The following is a 23,622-nucleotide window of genomic DNA, read 5'->3' as shown; positions in this document are numbered from 1 at the left end:
AGATGTTATGCTAAGGGGGCATGAGGGTTTTACTTTGCAAGTGACATAGAGATTAAGGCAAGGGTAGTATTTGGGGAACTATCAAGTATGGAAATCTGCTTTTGTTCTTAAAAACATTTACTAGTTTCCTAACTATAAAAGTTGCACTTATTGCTCATTATAAAAATTTTTTTTAAAAAGACAAAGGAAGTGTCATGGTTTTACTACCCATAGATTATCATCAATGAGGTATATTGATATCACAGTTTTTGTTTGTTTGTTATGTATGGATTTTTTATATTTGCTTTTTTTCCAAAAAAAGAATATTTCATATTTTAAACATCTTTGCAAATATTTTGTGGGATACAAAGTATTTCATGAATTTACACTATTTTAATATTTCACTTTAACCATAGGATTATCTTTAATTTTTTGCTATTATCGGTATATAATTTTGTGATGAACATCTTTATGCACATTAGAATTGTTTCCTGAGATTAGATTCCAAAAAGTATAATTACTGGATAAAAAAATAAAAGATTTTTTAAAGCTTCCAATGCATACTCAATTGTTTCCCACAACTTCTTATAAATTTACTCACACACTGGTAATGGATAAGAACGCCATTTCGCTGTACAGGTAACCCCTGTATAACACGGTTGTTAGGTTCCTAAAAAATGCCGTGTTATGCGAATTCGTGTTATACGAAACAAAGAACTAGTATAAAAAAGGGAGATAGGTTCCAAAATTTAAAAAAGCATACTATTATATTTTTATAATTAAGAGAAATATCTTTATTAAAGCAATTTTCACCAAAAGTATACCATATTAATATGTATTAAACAATGTTTTCTTCATCATCACTACTAAGGACCATTAACTGAGGTCGTTTTATTTTGACAAGATATCTTCATTCTCTGAACTTAATAGGCCACGAACAAAATGGATTTAAAATTCTACTAAATTTTAAAATTCTGCAGTCAAATCTGATACGATATCCACGCCTGAATAAAAATTTCAAATGAGGTATATTTTGCTCTTGAAAGCTCTTATTACGTTCCATTTTGTTCGGGGATTTCCCCAATTTAGAATGAGATATTTTTTGCTCTTGAAAGCTCTTATTACGCTCCGTGTTGTTCAGGGATTGCTCTAATTCTCAAACCGTGTTAGAGTGAGACTGTGTTCCAGGATGCCGTGTTGTACGAGGGGTTTCCCCAATTCCCGAACCGTGTTAGAGCGAAACTGTGTTATAGAAGTGCCGTGTTGTACAGGGATTACCTGCACTCTTGTGAGCTCCGAGAGATGTACAGACGCAGGAACTGTATCTGTTTAAACCTTAACTTACTCTTCAGTATCTGCTCAATTTCAGGTTGGTCCCCTACAGCAGACGACATGAAGGAGTGTATGCTCCTAGTGCTCCTGGCTTTGTGCTCCGCCAAACCCTTGTTTCACCCTTCATACATGACGCTGAAGAATGAGATGCTGAAGGACATGGAAGATGAAGGCAATGGGGACACTGACCCTGACAACTCTCTTTTTCCAACAAGAGAGTCAATTAACCCCTTCTTTCCATTTGATCTGTTTCCAACGTGTCCGTTTGGATGCCAGTGCTACTCAAGAGTTGTACACTGTTCGGATCTAGGTAAGAACATATGTCAACTTGTTTGGGAGAATAACATCATTCTGGGAAATTAAAAGAATAGGAAAAGTGCTCACTGAAATTTCAAAAATCAGCTGATTGACTGTAAAGGGATTTTTCATGTAAATTTTTGGGAAGTATAACAAACTCCAAAGTACATCCCAACTTATTTCAAAAATCAGAGGAAAACAATGGAAATTTCGTATATATAGAACATTTCCTTTGCTTCCCAAATTTGAACCAAAGTGCTTCATTTACTTTTCTTCTTTACCTTAGGATGTCAGCAGGTTGAGACTATGCTTTCTGGTAAAATTCTACAATAACAAAATAAACTGACTGTGCAGGACAATAAAGAGGTTATAGAGCTGTGAAATCTCTAATCTAGACATTTTAAACGTAACGTTCTATTTGTTTTGAGTGATTTGAGTTTAGAATTGTCTAGAAAAGAAGTGGCTGAACTAAATTACTTTCTAAAGTATCTGCTGAGTATTTTTTTATTTTTTAATACTTCTAATGAAGGCATCCTCAAATAGAGGGATACTCACACGCTTCTCGGGGAGAGGGTGTGAGGGAAATTCACAACAAGAGTTGCTGTACCCAGCTATTTTCAAAGGGGGTGGCTCAAACCTGCCACGCAGCGGGGAGCCGAGGTCTGGCACCCATCTCCCATCAGGGCCACGTCCAGAGTGCATACGAGCAGATGGTGCCTCTGAAAGCTTTAGACTTACTTCTTACTGCTACAGCATTTATGGCAATAATCAAAGCTTATTACAATCCATTCTACAGACTTTAACAAAACTCACGATAAAAATGTATCAGCTTTGACACAGCTGGATGTAAACTGAGCGGGTTCAGGGTAAGATTGTGACAAAAGAAATGTCCATCTTTAGCATAGACCATCTGCAAGTGACGGCCTTCATATCTGTTCCAGAGGAAACACTACACAGCTCTGCTCCAGTGCCTGACTGTCATCAAAGAACAGAAAGCCAACTACCCCATGACAGACAACTGGTTGCAAATAGTGTTTTCCTGAATATTTAGCTTTGAAAAAAATTACTGAATGAAATTCTCTTAAGACTATCTGTACTAGCCTGACACATACCTTTAAAATGACATGTCACAGTTAGCAGCATACGCTACATCTGCCCCATGACCACTGACAATACAAAGGATTGAGACACCTGTGGCTTCTTCTTCCTCAGGAAATGAATCTCAGAGCTCCTGATTTAATTGGAGTAGGGTGGAGAAGATCTGTCAAAGTCTACAAGGTGTGATCAAAGAATACAATGAATGTTTAAATTTTTAAAAAAATTATTCCCCTCACTTCAAACATACTTATCCCGTCATTCTTGCCACTTTCTGAAGCAGTTCTGGAAATCTTCTTTCATCAGTGTCTTAAGTTGTCCTGTCATGGCTGCCTCAATGTCCTGAATCAATTCAAAATGTTTACCTTTCACGGTCGTTTTGACTTTGGGGAAGAGCCAGAAGTTGCACAGTGCCAGATCTGGTGAATAAGATGGATGAGGACACATGGTAATATTTTTATTTGACAGAACTGCAGTACTAGAAGCAATGTATGACACGGAGCCTTTCTGTTGTGATCACAAAATGTGGTGAATGCTGCTGCTGAGTGCCATCAAACGGAAAGGCAGGGATCTTCAACAATAGGAAGTAGCACATAGAACCTTAGTAACAGTGTGTAGAAATTTCAACTTGTTTGGTGCAGTCATTCAGGTGTGAGCTACGATTGAGAGAAGGTGTGTTTTAAAGTGTGCCTAAATCATCCTCCATCATGACAATGCTCCGTGTCACACACTGCTTCTGGTACATGGCAATTTCTGTCAAATAAAAACAGTACAGTGTGTCCTCATCCACCTTATTCACTGGATCTGGCACCATGTGACTTCTGGCTCTTCCCCAAAGTCAAAACGATTCAGGACATCGAGGCAGCCATGACAGTGCCACTAAAGACACTCAGGAAAGAGGACTCCCAGAACTGCTTCAGAAAGTGGCAAAAATGATGCAATAAGTGTGTTCAAAGCGAGGGGGTGTATTTTTTTTTTGGTGGGGGGTAATGGCAATGTGTCTTTTACTGTAATAATTTTTTTTTTAATTTAAACATTCACTGTATTGTTTGATCACACCTCGTATGTTACCAGCCCCTTTCTGCAGGGCACCCAGCTTCCTACAAGACCTTCCATTTCACTTTCTAAACAAGACTGTTACCTTGTTAGCCTATCAAGTTACTCCCCCCTTTCCTTCTATCTGTGGTCAAACTTCTTGAAAGAGTTGTCAATTTTAAAGTATGGAGGGAAGGCTATGGAGTTAAATATTGCTATTCACAATATTTAGATACTGAATTCTTCAACTGGGGCTATTAAATATACTACTACCTTCAGGAGTAAGGACGGCTCCACCGAAAGTGCACCAATATCTGAAACTCAGTTTAAAATGCATAAAAAAAGATGAACTGATGGATGGACAGTAAGTAAAATATAGTAAAATGTTGATGGCAGAAAGAGAATATTGGTTTCCACTGTAAAATTCTTTCAGCTTTTCTGTATGTTTGAACATTTCAACAATAAAATGTTGGGGAAAACAAGGCCCAGTGCTCATCAAGCGTAACTACTATATGGAATGACTAACAAGAAGCAGGGTGGGCATGTCCAGCCATCTAGGGATAGCAAGAAAAGGAAGGAAGAAATGCACCATCTAGTCCTGGTAATTTTCTGCTCTTTTTTGTTTTTAATTCAAGAGGGAACAAACACATTTAAATCTTTTCAATAATTTAATTAACATTTATTGAGGATGGTGTGTCCTCAGCACACTACACTCATGTAAAAAAGAAGATGCAGCTGTGCCTGAACCCGAGACGACAGAACAGGAAGGTGACCCTGCACCTGTAAAGAGGAATGGGGAATAGCAGGGGGCCCAGGTATCTGCAGACTGAAGCACCTGGCTGGGGGGTGATGAAATCAGTAAGGTTTACCGCACGCCCTGATGACAACAATAAGTTATAGATGCGTATGTTTTTGAAAATCAAATAATTTATGACTGATTAGAGAAGCTCATTATTAAAGGAGATGGGTAGTAAATTTTTGATAATGTATTTGAAAATAGTCTAATTCATATTTCCTAAGAATAATTTCCTACATGTTAAGGCTTCTTAAAATGATCAAAACTCACAGACTCTAATTTAGCACTTACAGCAGCCTAAAAATTTGCAAAGATCTTTGCAAAGGAAATTACATAATTTCCTACATGTTAAGGCTTCTTAAAATGATGAAAACTCACAGACTCTAATTTAGCACTTACAGCAGCCTAAAAATTTGCAAAGATCTTTAATATTCCTCAGCCAAAAGTGCATCAGAGAAGGCTCAGCTGCTGGTCAGTTCCTCACAGTCATATTGTCATGCTGCGATTGAGCTCCATTTCATGTCACCTTGAAGCAGACAAGCAGCAACAGCTAGACCCAGTTAGATACCTTGTAAAAACAAGTAAGTTACTTGAAAAGGTCTTTAGGCTCCAAAACAACAATGTTTTTGTTATCTATTACATGTTAAGTCATCAGTTACTTAATGGTAACCATGGATTTTAACAAATGCACATTTCTAACATATGAGCAATCTAATCTAATCAGCATATGTGTATGTAACATGTTTGTTTATTTCTCAGGTCTCTCCTCCATCCCAAGCAACATTCCATTTGATACTCGAATGGTTGACCTTCAAAACAATAAAATTAAGGAAATCAAGGAAAATGATTTTAAAGGACTCACTTCACTTTATGTATGTAAGAATCTATGCTCATATTTTCAAATATTTAAGTAAAAATATCACTGCTAAAATGATCACTCATATTGAGTTTGTGTAACAAGTCTTACTTTTGTATGTGAAGAATGACAAAGTCCGTTATTCACTGGTGTTCTAGTTAATGAAAAATTATACACCACATCAATTAATAATTTAATGCAACTGATGTTTACTTAATAACAGCCAGGTGAAAGGCAGTGGGCTAATAATTAAGTAAACAGTCCTTAAATGAGCTTACGATCTACTTAGGTAACCACAGTAACTACACACTAAAATACTGAATAAGACAATGATTATTTACTTATTAATGAGTTCCTACTCATTAGCATGCAGTATAAGAAAATCTGTCCCCAAACCCATTGACTTATCTTAAGGCATCACAAATGTATCTAATTGACTAATATATAGTTGTATAGCTTTTTTTTCTAGATCTTTAAAGGTGAAAAAGAATTTTTTTTACTATATTAATATTTTAGTTTTCTAAAATTCTTTTAGAAAGAATTTTATTCCTTTTTAACATCTTGAGCTGCTAGATTTTAGCAAGTACAATTGCTCATTTCATTTGGAATTAAGTTGGGAGATGGCCTGCTCCCACCGTGTCACAGGCGTGAGGTGCTATCTGTCGCCCACCTGTCAGCGTGGAGGGTGGACAGCCTCTCTTCTGCACCAGGCTGTAGTGGGAAGTCAGCATGGCCCTTCAGGCCCAGTTCCCACACATTCACGCTGTGCTGCGGAGAACAAGTGTAAAAGTGTCATGTCAGCGGAGCGACAGCACCAAGAGAAGGGAGACACGCCATGGCCATACCTCTCTTGCTGCCATGCCTATAGCCTCTCACCTCCCTGTGTCTGAGACGGGAGGCCACCCTGCCTGCCCACTGCCTTTGGCTCAGTTCCCAGCAGCAAGGAAACAGGACCACTGAGTCCCAATATGCAAACCAGCGCCTATTGGCCAGCTGGATGAACAAGGACAAACAAGAGGTCAAGTGCTAGGACCGTGAGGCATGCTCACTCCTCATGCCAAGCCTGCCTGGAAGGAGCCAAGACAGCCTCTCTGCAAAGCCAACCTCTGCTCATGGGGCCTTGACTGTTCCCTCCCCTTTCAACTGTGCAGTGCAGACAGCGGGGACTTGGCTGGGCTCCATCCTGCTATCGTTTCCATCCATACACCATATACCTATGTAGCTATGTACAGATGGAGACACAGCAGCTAGAAGAGCACATACTTACCTTTTAACAGAGGCTTCACTTAAATATCAAGACAATCAGAATAGCGGTGGATTCCATCAAGGATCTATCCAGTCCGCATACTCACTTCAGACCACAGAAACGTTTGGAGAACAGCAAGGCCATTCTTCTACTCTCCCAAGTTGGAAATACAGCTTATGAAGGCTTCTACCACTTCAACTTATATTCAGCTATAACCACAAGAATAACTAATGCTATATTTAATACTGAAATCATAAAAAGGTTTCAATTTGTCTTATCATTATTTATTACATTTTAGGAGTCTTCCAGGGACTTAGTCCACACAGACTCCTGTTAATCACTAGGAAATGACGATCTAAAAGGTGTCAGAAGCTGTCTAGGCCTCCTTAATTTTCTTTTAGTTAAATTCTACAAGGTGTTACGTTGGAGGGTGAGTGTCCTACAGTGAGGAGAAACTGAGCTCTAATCTTGGCTCTCCCAGAAGTGTGCGCTGGGAAAGTGGCTTACTTCTCTAAGCCTGACCTTCCTCAGCTGTAAAAGGGGTATAAAAGTAGCATGGATTTTAGAGTGGTCATTTAGACTAGATGAGTGAATCCATGCAAGGTGCCCAACTGGTAACTACTATTGCCACCAGTCTAGTGTTTCCACACTGGCCAGTGTACTAATGCAAAGCACTTTTGAAAGCACCTACTTTATACTTAAATTGTGGGCATATTGTAGATTTCAGAAAACATTTATTTAATTGTAGGTACCTGTCTTTAAAGGGAATCAAAATGATTTTTAGATATTCTATAAATTCTGTATATTGTGTTTCAGCTGCTTATTTGGCACTGTGGTTCTTATACAAAGGACAATCCAGCATTAGGGAACAAGTGAGATCAACACACACACACACACACACACACACACCCAGGTCATTTCCAGTCTATGATTATAGCCACATTCATCAAGAAGAATTTTTGTCCTACTTCTGAAAGGCTATATTTTCCTCATCTTCTGTCCTTACATAGAACCACATTATTTGGGGCTCTGTGACTACCACTTTTGGAATTTTTATATAAAAGCCAACACTGAAAGTACAGTTTAACTGGAGACACTCTGCTCACCTAACTTGCTGGGGCATCATTTGATGGCTCTACGTAAAAGTTCTTCCCCCATTTTGTATGACTTATACTTCTTTCATGCATCTCTGACATGGGAGCGAGGGTACCGTGTATGATAGTGACCTCACTGAGGCACACGTTCCCGTGGGGGCTTCTTACACGGCAGCCCACAGGAAGTGCACAAAACTGGAAGCGCAAAGTATGGGCAGAGGGGCAGGGCCTGACAGGAGGCAAGTCACTTTTCTTCCCTGTGCCCATTTCCTCTACAATATAAGGAAAGAAATAATTTCTACTAAATTTACCTCATGGGGGTGAGTGAGGATTCACTAGGTTGTTACCCCACCCCCAACCCCATATTTCAGTATAACCAAAGGAAAAGAGAACAAACTCTTCAGTGGCATTACACATTCAGAAAGGAGTACATTCTACCAGTTGGTAACCAGCTGGTAACAAAATGTAGTTTCATCTCTTCTCCTAGGCTTAACTTTTCTCAGGTCAAAAATTTAACAGTAGTGATATGTCTGAAAAGAGGGTAAGAACAGGGAAAAGCACAGCACCTACAGTGAAACGACTAAACACAGTAAAGGGAGTTGACCTGCCAAAGCATTTGTATTTCTTCTGTGCAACAACAATAACACCAGAGAGGCTATGAACTCAGTCTGGAAACAATGGGAAGGTTGCTGCAGAATGGGACTGGGACAAAAGTCATACAAGGAATGAATCTAGAGCTGCTCCCTGAAAGAACGAGAGGACCACAGTAGTAGAAAGAGACAGAAAGTCCTAAGGATTGCTAAGCCATCTGCCATCAGCCCTGGGAAACACAGAAAATTCTTTCTGCAAAATCTGGCAGTAAATCAAGGGCTAAGCCATGTCCAGTTTGCAGCGAAAATAATTGCTAGGGTGACAAGATCCGGTTGCCAAGGACCTGCCCAGTTTGGGTTCTGAAGATCCCATATTCCAGCGGACAGAGACAGCAGCCATCAGAACCCTCAGCATGGCACAAAGTGCTGGCAGTGGAGAACACAGATGCGCTCTCACAAGCTCTCTGACAGTGGGGCTGTTGTCTCCTCTAAAGCTGCTGCCACGTCACACTGAGAAGTAGCCATAGTACCGAGAAAGGGTGCAGTTATTCCTCGGACTCACCAGTCCCTGATATATGTCTCAGGGCACATTGTAGGGAAAATGGTAAACATTAGGAAACATGAAAGAGGTGAAAATTTAAAAGTAGACAAAATCATTCAAAAGTGTGTTCTGTGTGCACTAAAGTTAATTTTGCAGAGTAAATAGGTTTTAAGATAAGATGAAGATAATACCATCAATCACTTTCATCAAGAGAAAGGGAAACAGGAGGGAGACTCACATGAACACATCACCTGCTCACAGACAAACAAAGGCACAAAAGCAACCACTAAAGCTTTGCCCACTGCTCCAACTCAGTAGTAAATATTCTTTTTCAGTTTAGATTGGGCTGAGGAATTATTTACATGCTAATCAAGTATACAAAATGGCATAATTTGCACTGATTCCCATGAGTGACTAATTACTGTAGAATACTTGTAAATCAAACCTGCTTCCTATTATGGTGTAACTTTTTATGTTCTATCTAGGCTTTGATTCTGAACAACAACAAGCTAACAAAGATTCACCCAAAAGCCTTTCTAACCACAAAGAAGTTAAGAAGGCTATATTTGTCCCACAATCAACTAAATGAAATACCACTTAATCTTCCCAAATCTCTAGCAGAACTCAGAATTCATGATAACAAAGTTAAGAAAATACAAAAGGAGACATTCAAAGGAATGAGTGCTTTACATGTTCTGGGTAAGTTTTTGCAAATGAATGGGACATTTAGAATAATTTGTAAAGGTAGAGATTTTTACCATCATTAACAAATTTTAAGACTGATAATTTCCCAATTTTCTAAATCTAATAATCTTTACCTAGCTAATCCATTTATAAATCAATTACATATTAAACAAAATTTATAGCACTGAAAGGTGCCTTTTGTAAAATACACACACACATGCACTCTCCAGAATCCCTTCTGAAACACCTAGTGTGGTTTCTATTTTCTGACTGCACCCTAATTGATAAAATCTATTATTCTCATTTAATTTGAAGGTAGTATTTTAAAGATATTGTACAAACTACTCAAATATAGTGTACAAAATTAATTCAGATATTGTTTGGAATGCACATCTCACTTTTCATTATCTGCTTAAGATTACTGAGCTAAGGAATTTTTTGTTGTATATTTTATTCATTTATTTTTAAAATAAACTTTATTGGGGAATATTGGGGAACAGTGTGTTTCTCCAGGGCCCATCAGCTCCAAGTCATCGTCCCTCAACCCAGCTGTGGAGGGCGGAGCTCAGTTCCAAGTCCAGTTGCCGTTTTCAATCTTTAGTTGCAGGGGACACAGCCCATCATCCCATGTGGGAATTGAACTGGCAACCTGGTTGTTGAGAGCTCCCGCTCTAACCAACTGAGCCATCCGGCCGCCCCTTGTTGTATATTTAAAATTCTATCCTATTTTACTTCTAACACCTATGGAATAACGATCCCATCTCCCTCTGCAATATCCATTCAACATTCCTAACTAATATTCTCATTCATTAATTCATTTATTTAATTCAACCAAGTGCCTGGCACTTATCAAATCGCCTCACTGGCATTTCCTGTTATATTTGTTAACCAAGTAACAGTTTCTAATTGACTTATAATTTTTAAAGTTTAGTTGAGAAGTAAATGCACACTGGCAAACGTAAACGTTTTGAGTTATATGAAGGATGATCTTTTTTCCTAATGTAAAATTACTACAATGACTCCTTGGTCATGCTCATGGTTGGAAGACAGTGGTAAGTTATTGATTTAGTAATTCAAAGCTAAACAGTGAAACTGTTATATATTCCAGCCTCGGTAACATAACGCAGTGTTCTCCTGCGATTGACAGAAAGGGAGTAAATAGGCATAGAGACGAATATACTGAGTGAAAGAGTCTGAGCAATGCTCCTACTTCTCAGAACTTTTTTTGGATGTGTACCTCTGCATAGTCAGTTTCCTTCTTATACAACACATGTATACTAAATTATGTAATTTTCCCCACAGAAATGAGTGCAAACCCTCTTGACAATAATGGGATTGAGCCAGGGGCATTTGAAGGGGTGACAGTGTTTCATATCAGAATTGCAGAAGCAAAACTGACCTCGATTCCTAAAGGTTTGTGTTTCCTTTAAGATAAAGTATTTTTTAAATTGTCATCCTTAAATGATCATTGAATGTAATGCTGTAAATTGTGTAATTGTCAAAACCACACTATGATCAGAATCCTTTTACTAGTATATCCTGTCGGTTTAGTATGAAAGTTAGTGTTTCTTCATGCACACATAAAGAGCCATATGTAGTGGGGTTTTGTTTGTTTGTTTGTCAGTATGAAACCAAACTCTTTTTTTCTCCAGTGAGAACAAACATTAAGAGGAAATAGACTTTTTCTTTTCCTTCTCATTCCTGAAACTTACTCACCTAGCTTTGTCATTCTGTGAAGTACCCGTTAGAGTGAGAATCTGTACCGAGAGCGAGAGCAGAGGCGGGTGCCCAGGCCAGAGGCCCTCGGCCGGGCTGTCAGCACGGGATGATGGGGAGGGCCTCTGCGGCCAGGCTGGGACAAGGGGTTCTGGCGCGCATGAGCGTGAACTGGTCTAAGGGCTCTGTACCGTTTCTTCACGTGGGGATTGTGCAGACTAATGAGTAAGTGCCTAGAAAGGTCTGAGGACAACGCTGAGGACATGGTCAACGCCCTCTCAGGACATAACTGTCACCAGAATGAGTACCACACACTTTATCGTGCGACGTGAAGCGGGCACCTCAAAGTACAATGCTTCTTGTCGGCTACTGGGCTAGTTTCCAGTGCATCACTTCAAGCGCCCAGTCTGATGATGACCTAGGCAGCACTGGCTTTGTCAGGACCCATGCTCAGAGTCCGCTTTCCCACCCCTGACAAGGGCCTTCTCTCTGCCGTGGTCACCACCTGGAGCAGAAAGAACCCCTATGGTTAACAACCTATTTTTCTTTCTCGTAGCTCTGTCTTTCAGTATCCACAGCAAAAGCAGCAACTTTTCTATAACTCCCTTTCAACTACCCACCTGATCCAGAAGATAAAACAAATACAAACTGATAATGTAAAAGACACAGCAGAGCTGCTATTATTAATCAAGTGACAATATTTTGCTTAGGAGAAAAATGATCTAAAGTAAAAGAGGAAAGATTTTGTTTTATATACAAGAAAAATCTGTTTAATTCGGAACTACACAACTTAAAAAACCATCTTAATTTAGCTTTCAAGGAGGTGGCAGCTTTTCTAGAAGAAACCTAAAATGTTATACATATTTACCTTCTCATCCTTAGAACAAAAATACAAAGCCTATCTAACAAGTTAAATACATAGCCTCCCCAGGCAGGCTGCAAGCTAACAATGAGGGAGGGCCATGCAGAGGCAGCTGCTGGGGGCGGGAGGGAGGGCTGCCCTAGATTCCCACCAGCAGTCGTTCCTACTACAAAACATCCTGACTGCAATTCTCTTCAAGTTCCAACGTGGATCTTAAAAATGAAGGTTCAACTTCTTCTCAAGATTCTTCCAAAGCCTAACAGAAGATGTTATGTCTTTAGAAATGTACATTGGAATGAAATGTCTCAACTTACATAACTATGCCTTCAAGAGCCTTATGACAAAGTGATAACCCTCCTCCCCCAATTTATTGCCCTTCTGACATGGTATATATCTATTACAATTCCATTGACTCTATTCCCTATGCTGTACTCCGTATCCCATGACTATGTATATTAAATTATAGCTGACATACAATATTATTCAACTTCAGCATCAGGTGTACAGCGCAGTGGTCAAGTGTCTACACTGTCCATGAAGTGGTCTCCCTAACGAGACAAGTGTCCATCTGACACCCTACAAAATCTTTACAACATTTTTATTATATTCCCCAAACTGTCTTTCGTATCCCCGTGGCAATATTGCAGCTACCAATTTATGCTGTCTAATCCTTTCCCCTTCTCCCCCATCCCCAACCCCTCCCATCTAGCAACCAACAGATTTTCCTCTATTTCTCTGAGACTATTTCTATTTACTTTGCTAATTTATTTAGCTCTTTAGATTCCACATATAAATAAGATCATATGGTATTTGTCTTTCTCCAACTGACTTATTTCATTTAGCATAATGTTCTCTAGGCCCATCCATATCATTGCAAATGGTAAGATTTCATTTTTCTTCATGACTGAGTAGTACTCCATTGTATAAATGTATCACACTTTCTTAATCCAGTCGTCTACCAATAGGCAATTCGGTTGTTTCCAAGTTTTGGCTATTGTGTATAGTGCTGCAATAAAAATGGGGGTGCATAAATTTTTTTGAATTAGCGTCTTGAATTTCTCCGGATAGATACCTAGGAGCGGAATTGCTGGATCATAAGGTAGTTCCATTTTCAGATTTTTGAGATACCTCCATACTGATTTCCATAGTGGCTGCACCAATCTGCAATCCCACCAACAGTGCAACAAGTGTTCCCTTTTCTCCACATCCTCACCAGCACTTGTTGTTTGTTGATTTATTGATGATAGCCATTTTGACTGGGGTGAGTTGGTATCTCATTGTGGTTTTTATTTCCATTTCTCTGATGGTTAGTGAGGTTGAGCATTTTTTCATGTCTATTGGCCACCTGAATATCCTCTTTACAGAAATGTCTCTTCATGTCCTCTGCCCATTTTTTAATTGGGTTGCTTGTTTGTTTGGTGTTGAGCTGAATGAGTGTCTCATAAATTTTGGATATTAACCCGTTATCAGACGTATCATTGACAATTATCTTCTCCCACTCAGTAGGCTGCCTTTTCGTTTTACTGATGGTTTCCTTTGCTATGAGACCATGAATAAAACAAAAAGGCAGCCTACTGAATGGGAGAAGATAATCGTCAAGGATACATTTGATATTGCTTTGTACATCTGAAACTAATAATTAATTAATTAATTTGGGTTGTCTCTCGTTTTGGAGACAACCTCTACTCTGCCTATGGAGTAGATCTTTACTCAATAAACTACTTTCACTTTGCAATAAATAAATAATCCCTATGACATTCAAAATCCAGTTTTTTGTTTTATAACTTATTTGCTAAAAATGTTATGACTGACTGCCTAACTGCTATAATGGATCGTTACTACCCCTTGTGACAGGATGAATTAGGACCAAAGGGCCCTACCACACCTAACAAGTTAACGTAAAGAGAGTGAAAAATGTTCTCCTTACTATCCATTTGGAAAATTGTACTTCATAATAGTATTGCATGAAGGGAAGACCTGTTTGAAGATGGGGTAGGAATAGAAACATTTATACAAAAGTTTGCTAATATTTGTTGGCAGCTAAGGAGCTTGTACCCAAATTCACACCTTTCCTCATTTATCCTCCAGAGGATACACTTTCTTTTTGGTGATCTGCCTTCTCCAGACCCTGGGGATGGAACAGTCCCCTCATGTTCTACAAATCCAAGTAGTTTCCCTGACCCCTTAATGGGAACACAAATTTCTCACTTCTTTGACCTGCTATAACATATTCGAGAACTGTCTGGCACACTCTATGAAATGTTTCTAGTGACTTTTGTATGTAGAGTGATTTGTCAACTAATACTTAAGGACTTTGAAAGCAAAACCTTTTCTTTTACATACGAAAATCAGTATGTGGTCATTCCATAAAAATAATTAAGTTCAACTAATCAGAATTCGAGAAATTAGAACCCTCTCAGTTCAGAATTATTTTCCTGCTCTCTACTCAATTTACTTTTAAAATCCAAAGTAGATTCTGGAATCAACATAAATTCAGCCATTAAAATACTGATATTTAAAAAGATGCTTCGATTACCTTCATCAATCTTTACCACTTATCTAGGAAGGAACTGCTTCAGTAAGAGTTGAAAAAACACCCACTTCTCCCGGCTAGGTAACTGGAACCTTCGGTTGGCAAATAATGCCTTATATTTTTAATTCTAGGTATGAGATAGAATACTAGGGCCTATATAGAACTAATAAAATGAATCTGACTGAATTTTCTGGTCAGTCTCTATTAATCTGGGGAGGCCTGGAGTCAGGACACACAGGTGAAAGGAGAAGAGAGGTGCAAACATTCACAAGGTCCCTACCATGTGCCAGGTGGTGCTGGCAGATTAAGCAATTAAGAGATGCTTGTCTTAATTTATGCAGAAACTACTATTAAAAGAATGAATACTGCAATGGACCAGGTACATCAGATAGAGTAAAAATCCATGTGTTCATAGTGATACTAAAAAAAAATTTAGTGGTCACCTCTGGGCACTGTACCAATTCATTTCTTGAAAGAATCAAGCATCTGTGCTGCCTTTTGTATAAAACTGTATTACACAGTAAACAATTGATGACGAAAAATTCTTTAGAGAAGAATTCCACATAATAAATGCATAAGGAATGACAAAAGCAGAAAAATCACCATGTTTCCACTCTTAATGAGGAATAGACCTGACCAGCAGTCATCAATGAGTGCTAAGGCCTTCAGGTGGAAGGGTGACGTTCTGAGTCTAACCTGGTTTCCAGATCTAGCCACTAGGTCATAAGAAATAAGGGGCCAGAGGACCATGAGAAACTATCTTGTGGAAGCCATCAAGCCCAGCCCACAAACGCAAATCTCAAACAACTCAGTATCTGATACAAGTCAATAGAAGAGGGAGAAAAAGGAGGGAGAATGTAGTTGAACACATTTTAAGAAATGAACCAAATGTAAACTTTATTAGGATCCTGCCTTCAACAAATCAACTGTAAAACAATATATTTGAGATCATTAGGGAAATTAATATTAGATGACAGTAAAGAATTGTTAATTTTGGTGGATGTGATACTGACATGATGGTTATGTAAATAAAAGATGACTTTATGAGTTAGAGACATCTAGCGAAGTCTTTATAGGTGAAATGACATTATGTATAAAATTTAATTTTAAATACTTTACTATTTGTTTTAAATAAAAACAAATCAATCATCAATAACTAATTAATAACAAGACTGGAAAGATGGAAATGATTGTTGAAGCTGGGCAACATCATGGTGGTTCACAATACTAGCTTCTATTTTTGTATATGTTTGAAATTTTTCATAATAGAAAGTTAAAAAAGAGCAGATCCTTAAAACATTGCCTATGTCTGTAAAGTGAAACTTAACAAGTAAATAATCAATGGGGCATGATCTTACTTGATCTAACATACATGTTTCTTTCCTTATCATTAGAACTACCGTCAACTTTATTAGAGCTTCATTTAGATGATAATAAAATTTCAACTGTGGAACTGGAGGATTTTAAACGATACAAAGATCTGCAAAGGTAAAAGTTTCCAAAATCCTAACTTAGAATTGGTGGTCCACACGATGAAAACATTACTGAAACTTGTTGGAGAACGTGCATAGGGACCTAGGTTATCACTCATGCTACTGGAGAGTGTGAAGTTGAAAACTGGAAAAAGCTGCTATTACTCTGTCTCGATAACAGAAGAGGGCACCGAGGGGAAGGAGAAGGCGACAAATTTCAAATGTCCCTTTTGTTGATTACAGGTTAAAGAATTTGCTGACACTGAAGGAGAGGGCTGTTACGTGCTGAAATGGGTTATTAAATAAAACCATTTCTATATATATATGTCAGGTTTATATTTCTAACTTGGTTTTCAGCTAACTATCACACCATCTGCTTAAGAGCTGACTTTTATATCACTTTTAGGCTGGGCCTAGGAAACAACAGAATCACGGATGTTGAAAATGGAAGTCTTGCTAACATACCACGCATAAGAGAAATACACTTGGAAAACAACAAACTAAAAAAAATCCCCCCAGGATTACAGCAATTGAAATACCTCCAGGTAAAACATTCTACTTGTGTTTTATAGATATTAGTACTTTTCTTTGTTTTTATGAAACCCATTTCTATAGTCCCTGAAGCAAAGACCAAGCAATTTTGCAAGGGTAGGTCACACATAATGACCCTCCAGGTTGCCCGAGGTATTTTATGCAGGAGAGTGCTTAAGAGAATGGTTTCTACCGAAAGGTCAGCGAAAACACTCACCCTTCCCTTTTCTCCTACTGAAACTGAGAAAGCCACTGTGGTACTAGCTAATCTCCCAGCTAATTTCAGCTTTCTGGGGTGGCAATGGCTATGTACAGGCAGGACTGACTGGTCAGGAGGAAACCAAGTAGAATCCCATATCCTTTCGTTCTGGAAACATTTCCCGAAGGCGACCATGTGGACAAGGTCCCAGGTATTGCCAGTGTGGTGCTAGACTGGAAGTGTGTACACTTTTTTAAAAAAAGTCAGGCCAGAATATAAAATCAAAAGTCAGTATTTGGAGCCTCTTGAATACACGTTTGTTGTTCTTCATTATTAGAAATCATTTCCTCCTAATCTGGCAACTCCAGACTAGCTGGGAGGAGCACAGAATAATTGGAGAATCTAATAAAGGATCTAAAGAGCCTCCCAAGAACAAAAATGAAGACAATATTTTGAACAGACTTTAGGAGGTTCACAGAGCTCCCTGATTCTCACCTGTGGACCTCAAATTAAGAATCCCTACTTAATCCCATTTTACTTTAGTCTTTCCTTGCTATACAATGTTCTCACAGTCCAAGAAACACAAACACATTGAGAACAAGGCTGGGCTTCAAGCCACTTGCTTCTTCTAGATTTCTTTCCTACTTTAAACCAGTTTTGTTAATTGCACTCCTTTGAGACAGAAGCTGTCAAAGTGGATGTGCCATCTACACGCATTCATCTCCTGGTTACAACTTTTGCTTTGACTTTTTCAGATGAGACATTTAAAAGTCTATTATTGTTAACCAGCACCACGCCCTGCATCCTTCCTCTCTCAAGCTGTCCCATCTTTGTGTACTTCACTCCACAACTGATTCCAGCTTCTTGCTAGCATTTCCTTTTAAATGAACAGAATTATAACACACACAGACAAGAACACAAGTCCTAAGGGTACAATTGAACAAATGTCTGCACAGCAGACAGACACACGTCCGGCACTGTTTCTCATTCCCAGGGAGAGCCGCGCTGTTAACTACCTCTGCACGGACCCTGAGCTGCAGGGAAATGCACAGCAACCACAGACAGCATGTGTCATAACACGCCACGCACGCCATGACAGAGGGTGGAAGGGGCTCCAACATCGAACTCAAAGGTTTTAATAATGCCTACAGTTCTCATGACTGGCTCAGATCAATCTCACCAAGAGATGATGGCAGAATCTAGTGGTAACAACAGCCAGAACTAATATCCTAGCTTTGCAAGGAAAAGGCTCCTACTCTTTCATATGCCCCAAAATTAAGGAGATGGTTTTTACTTCCCAGAAACCTCAGCTGCCAAAAAAGACCAAAGAAGGAATTTAAAGAGGTGTTAAAGACAATGAAGGGAAGTTTCTACATTGCCCATTCTGAACAATAATTTAATTTTAAAAGACTATAAAATTGGATTTTGTCCATTGGTGCAAATAAAGATTCAACTATTGATGCTGTATTACAGATATGTATTTAAGATACCAATAGGTATATTTTTCTATAAAGCAACTTACAAAAGAAACAGCTCTACCCTTCTCTCCCTTGATTATGGAAAATGCTAGCTAACAATACTTCGTGGTCATATTGCAAGCCTAATTCTTTTTTTTTAAAGTTTATTGGGGTGACAATTGTTAGTAAAGTTACAAAGATTTCAGGTGTACAATTCTGTATTACATCATCTATAAATCCCACTGTGTGTTCACCACCCAGAGTCAGTTCTCCTTCCATCACCATATATTTCATCCCCCTTACCCTCATCTCCCTCCCCCCACCCCCCTTACCCTCTGGTAACCACTAAACTATTGTCTGTGTCTATGAGTTTTTGTTTCTCATTTGTTTGTCTGGTTCTTTCGTTTATATACCACATATCAGCGAAATCATAGGGTTCTCTGCTTTTTCTGTCTGACTTATTTCACTTAGCATTATAATCTCAAGATCCATCCATGTTGTCACAAATGTTCCTATATCATCTTTTCTTACCGTCGAATAGTATTCCATTGTGTATATATACCACAACTTCTTTATCCAGTCATCTATCGAAGGACATTTTGGTTGTTTCCATGTCTTGGCCACCATAAACAAAGCTGCAATGAACATTGGAGCACACGTGTCTTTATGGATAAATGTTTTCAGATTTTTTTGCGTAGATCCCAGGAGAGGGATTGCTGGGCCATATGGGAATTCTATTCGTATTTTTTTGAGGAGCCTCCCCACTGCCTTCCACAGCGGCAAGCCTAATTCTTAAAGCATTACATTTCATCCCTCTGCTCATTTCTAACCCTTTTAGAACACATTACTGTACATATGGCACTGCAGTAAACCTCACAGACACCTAGTCCGTGTTCAGAGGGGAGTGGTGTGTTCTGACCAGGCGTGTGCTCTGGGCCTTTCCTGAGTCTTATGCGTACTTCGTACACAAAATACTTCTGTGTCTGACACTCGAGCCTGAGTTGTTATATTAAGAATTTAACAGGCACAAACGAGAACATATATTTTAAATGAAATATATTCAAATCAGTGTAAAACTTATGAACAAATGCTAACTATAAACAGAATATCTTCTTTTTACATTTCCTGTGTTTTTAATCCTTTCTTTTTCCCACTATAACAGATAATCTTCCTTCATTCTAATTCAATTACGAAAGTGGGAGTGAATGACTTCTGCCCAACAATGCCAAAGATGAAGAAATCTTTATACAGTGCAATAAGTTTATTCCACAACCCGGTGAAGTACTGGGAAGTACAACCCGCAACATTTCGTTGTGTTTTGAGCAGAATGAGTGTTCAGCTTGGGAACTTTAGAAAGTAATAAGTAGTAATTAATAATATCCATTTAATATAAAATGCAAAAATTGTTACATTGGAATACTTGAACTCTTAATAATGGTGGTATTATGTACAGAGGCAAAAATCTATTCCCACATGGTAAGTCCAGTGACTTACTTTAGGACAAAAAATTTCAACAGAATTTTGCAAAACTATTGCTACATCAGGATTAAGAGATGTATCTACTGCAGTTTTCTTTTGCATACAAATGATTTTGCATAAATCTCATGCTTGAACATTTTTTCTCAGTAACAAAAAAAAGACATTCGATATTTAACACTTTGCTATCAAGTGCATTTTAAAAAGAACTATACTGTAAATGGAATGCTTAACTTACAAAATCTGTGCTCTTTCATTTGCTGTTAGAAAAACAAAACTGACAAGGACAGTGATATGAAGAGTACGTACTATTCTTATTCATTCTTTAATAACTCGGTAGAACTGTATATTCCTAATAAGACTGCAGTATGGCTTGATATAATCTTATTCACGTTCTCATGTCTTAGAGCCTTACTGTCTGTATCTTTAAAACTAACCATTTGTAATGAAGCTTCAGTACGTGTTTATTACCAACTCGACAGACACTATTTCCTAAGTGTTGGGTTTTAAGCTAGAAGAGCACATGTTTTTCTTTTGTAATTATTATTACCCAATTATAAAACCTGTATAAAATGCATAGTGCTTATATAAAATCTGTAACACAATTTTTATTAGCACAGTTATTATAAGCTTTTCACAGTACGTCATTTGTTAGGTTAGGTAACATTATCACCTAAACACTAAGGAATATTTTCAAGATGTCCCTTTGTAAGAACTTGGTGGGAAGAGCCTGGACACTATAAATTCTACATCAAATTGTCTCCTCAAATATGCACAGACTGGATAACTGAAAAACACACCGGGTTTAACTAAATAGGCAGAGCATTGAATAAAACATAGGAACTAAAGAGCTCTGTATAAAAGTTAAGAGTACTTTATGTGGTTTTTATTGGCATCAACAGAGGTAAAACTAGAAAATAAGGAAAACATTAAAATATTGGTTTGAAATAAAACATTTGTGCTTTGGTTTAATTTTTCTTCTCCCACCCAAGGACTGTTTTTCAGAAAACTCTAACTTACATACAGCATTTTTAGCACAGTACTAATGCTTGTTCTTATTAACAGTACTGAAATCCTCCAAATTATGCCTGTGCTGTGAAAGAAAATCAGCTTTATGTTAAACTACCTGGAAAGTCAGATTTTACATAATTTGGGGGGAGTAGAAAACACTGCAAATACATAAGGGGTGGGAGTCCGGATAGCCAGGTGAAGAATGGGTAAACAGGCCTTGCTCCCGCTGAGGAGGTTCCTTGACGTTGGTACTGCTGGCACTCTGGGGGGACCATTCCCTGTGTGGGGAGGGGGCCTGTCCCGTGCTTCGCAGAATATCTAGCAGCTCACTGGCTTCTACCCACTAGGATGCCAGGAGCATCTGCACGACCCCTCCCCCCAGTCACTGCAACAATGAACAATTTCTCCAGACATTGCCTCAGTGTGTGCGTGGTGGGGGAAGCCCAACTGCAGCTGGTTGAGAACTAACTGCTTTATAGGAAATGTAGGGTTTCCAGCAGGAATTCCCGCCCGTTCTCAGGAATGTTTTTCGCTTTCCCATTCCCAAATCCCGAGATACAAACTGTTTTCTGTTCTCCATGATGAATTGCTTCCACAAAGTGACGGCCGATACTACCAAACACCTGGGTTCAAGGAGCGGATTTTCCCAATTTCCCGACCAACTTTTCTTGGGATTTGGGAACGAGAAAGCAAAAAAAATTCCTGAGAACGGGCAGGAATTCCCACCGGGAAACCCTAAGGAAATGTCCTTAGTTTCTAAATTCTGACACAAGTTTGGAAACTTGGAACAAAACAATTATTTTTATTTGGTAACATTATAGTAGTGATGTAACAGAAAGAGCCCAGAGCTCAGCAGAGCTCTGAGTTGGAAGAACGTAACCAGAAATCCAGTTCCATTTACACTCTTAGGCAAGTCACAATCTCTTTGAAACTGTCTCCTCAACTATAAAGGGTAGGGGTGACAATACTGATCAATTAGGTTGCTAAAATGATAAAAATGCATATGAAACACTTTGTAAACCATCAAGATTCATAAAATATGAGTAACTGTTATACTGGACAATTACTGACAAGAAAAATCCCTAAAAGTAAAACACATTACAATGACAATCATTCTGAAATTCAAATATTCTAAAGTTCCAATAGTTTTAATAAATAAAATAAATTTTTCTATAATATATCATAAAAATACAACTGTGATATCATGGCACTTATAAGAACATAAGTAAAAGTCAAATGTTCACTGAAACTTTAAGAATCCAGTTCTTAAAATAATTAAATTCATAAGGCTAATACTAAGGTTAGAATCATCTAAACAAACAGATTAGTCTGTGATCTGAGTACTGGAGCTTAAAGTAGCTAAGTTCATGTTTTTTCTAAAAAGAAAAGACAGCAAAAATTTTTAAACACTGGACATGATTCCTGACATCCCTGCAACTAATTTCCTGTAGTTAATGTTTCTGGTTTTCATCTCACAGCTGTTAACCATTTTTGGTTATCAGTTTACAAAAAACAAATCGCTAATAAAAATCGTAACAACGAAAGCTGCACTAAAGTTTTCTGTTACAAACCCATTTTATGATAATTACAAAATATTACCCATTAAAGTCTGGAAACAAATGAATTACTACAACTTATTGGGTTTATGAAGGATTTCAAGGGAGAAAAATATCTCAGTGACCATAAATCTATCCTTATTTCTTTGAAATAATACAATAAAAAATGATCACTGAATCCATGAAACCTAATACTTTTAGATAAATCACTTGAAGTCACCAAAACTAAAGCTTTTATTAAAAAAAATAAAAAATAAACAAAAAATAAAAATAAATCAATTTTGTTTCTCCTGAAAATATTGCATTATTTCTCTGCCCTTCATAATTCCATTAAAAAAAAAAAGAATTATCTTACGTTGGTCTTAATTACCTCATCACTCACATGGTTCTTAACCCATTGCAATTGACTTAACAATCCTCCTAAATGTATTTTCCCAAAATCATATTGTATGAATATTAAACAGTAGTAGCGGGCATTTAAAGAACAGTCTCAGACACTCCTCCACGTGCCTCACTTGCATTAATGCATTTAATCCTCACAATAACCCCATAAGGCAGGTGCCTTTATTCACACGTCAATTTTTCTGTGTGGAAACTGGGGAACAAAGATAGAATAACTTGTGGCAGATCTAGGATTTGATCCCAGCAGTCTAACTTCGTGCTTTCAACTGCAATAGCACACTCATTTTTTAGACAGTGATCATCATTATAAAATAGTACATGGTGCTTCCTTCTGGAGACCCTTTACTTCCTTGGCTTCCATACACCCCACCTTTCGGGTTGTTCTTTAGTGGCTGGTGTCCACTAAATATTATGCTTTTGGCCTCTTTTCTCGGCCCCCTGGTAGTCTCATCCATTTCTATGCATCCGACCATAACCTCTAAGGTGAGGCCCCTGAAATCCACCTCTCACACACGGCCCTCACATTGGAGTAACAAACTAAAAAGCAAACCCAAACATTTGGAGCCACAAAACTCAATCAAAATCAACATCATAAACAATGTCCTTCAAATCCACCCTGTCCCTCTTGACCTTTTCTTTCCTCCAGCTGTTCTGGGTTCTTCCTGACCCTCTGGCTCCTTCACAGCCCCTGGCTCCAAACTCGGCCTGACGTGGCACGCAGCTGGCAGCCACTCCCTCCTTTGCATTCTCATTCACTGCATCACATCCCTTTCTTTTCTTGTTGGGATATCAAATCCAGCTCCTGGCCTCATTTCGCCAGTCCAGCTCTAACATGACCAACCAAACAGATCTCTGTGCTATC

At 38.4% G+C, this 23,622-nt stretch overlaps 2 protein-coding genes across 4 annotated transcripts in view; one reads left to right on the top strand and one right to left on the bottom strand.

Moving 5' to 3' along the window:
* The window catches only part of ASPN (asporin), a 29,223-nt gene extending 6,627 nt beyond the window's left edge, over positions 1-22,596 (top strand). The window contains exons 2-8 of one of the 3 annotated variants that reach the window (XM_081065626.1): positions 1,349-1,621; positions 5,294-5,406; positions 9,347-9,560; positions 10,848-10,958; positions 16,051-16,144; positions 16,535-16,673; positions 19,478-22,596. In XM_081065626.1, the coding sequence (XP_080921752.1) occupies positions 1,372-1,621; positions 5,294-5,406; positions 9,347-9,560; positions 10,848-10,958; positions 16,051-16,144; positions 16,535-16,673; positions 19,478-19,675 (1,119 nt within the window). In that variant the 5' untranslated portion in view covers positions 1,349-1,371 and the 3' untranslated portion in view covers positions 19,676-22,596. Of the gene's footprint in view, positions 1-1,348; positions 1,622-5,293; positions 5,407-9,346; positions 9,561-10,847; positions 10,959-16,050; positions 16,145-16,534; positions 16,674-17,852 lie in introns of all 3 variants that reach the window. The other 2 variants (XM_081065627.1, XM_081065628.1) reach the window with 2 other exon arrangements.
* CENPP (centromere protein P) overlaps positions 1-23,622 on the bottom strand; it is a 237,788-nt gene that overhangs the window by 101,580 nt on the left and 112,586 nt on the right. The gene's annotated exons all lie outside the window — the stretch shown is intronic.

The sequence above is a fragment of the Rhinolophus hipposideros genome, assembly GCF_964194185.1.
Source record: "Rhinolophus hipposideros genome assembly, chromosome: 11".
NCBI classification, from domain to species: Eukaryota; Metazoa; Chordata; class Mammalia; order Chiroptera; family Rhinolophidae; genus Rhinolophus; species Rhinolophus hipposideros.
The sequence above is the reverse complement of the archived record's forward strand: the minus strand, read 5'-3'. Positions and strand labels throughout refer to the sequence as shown.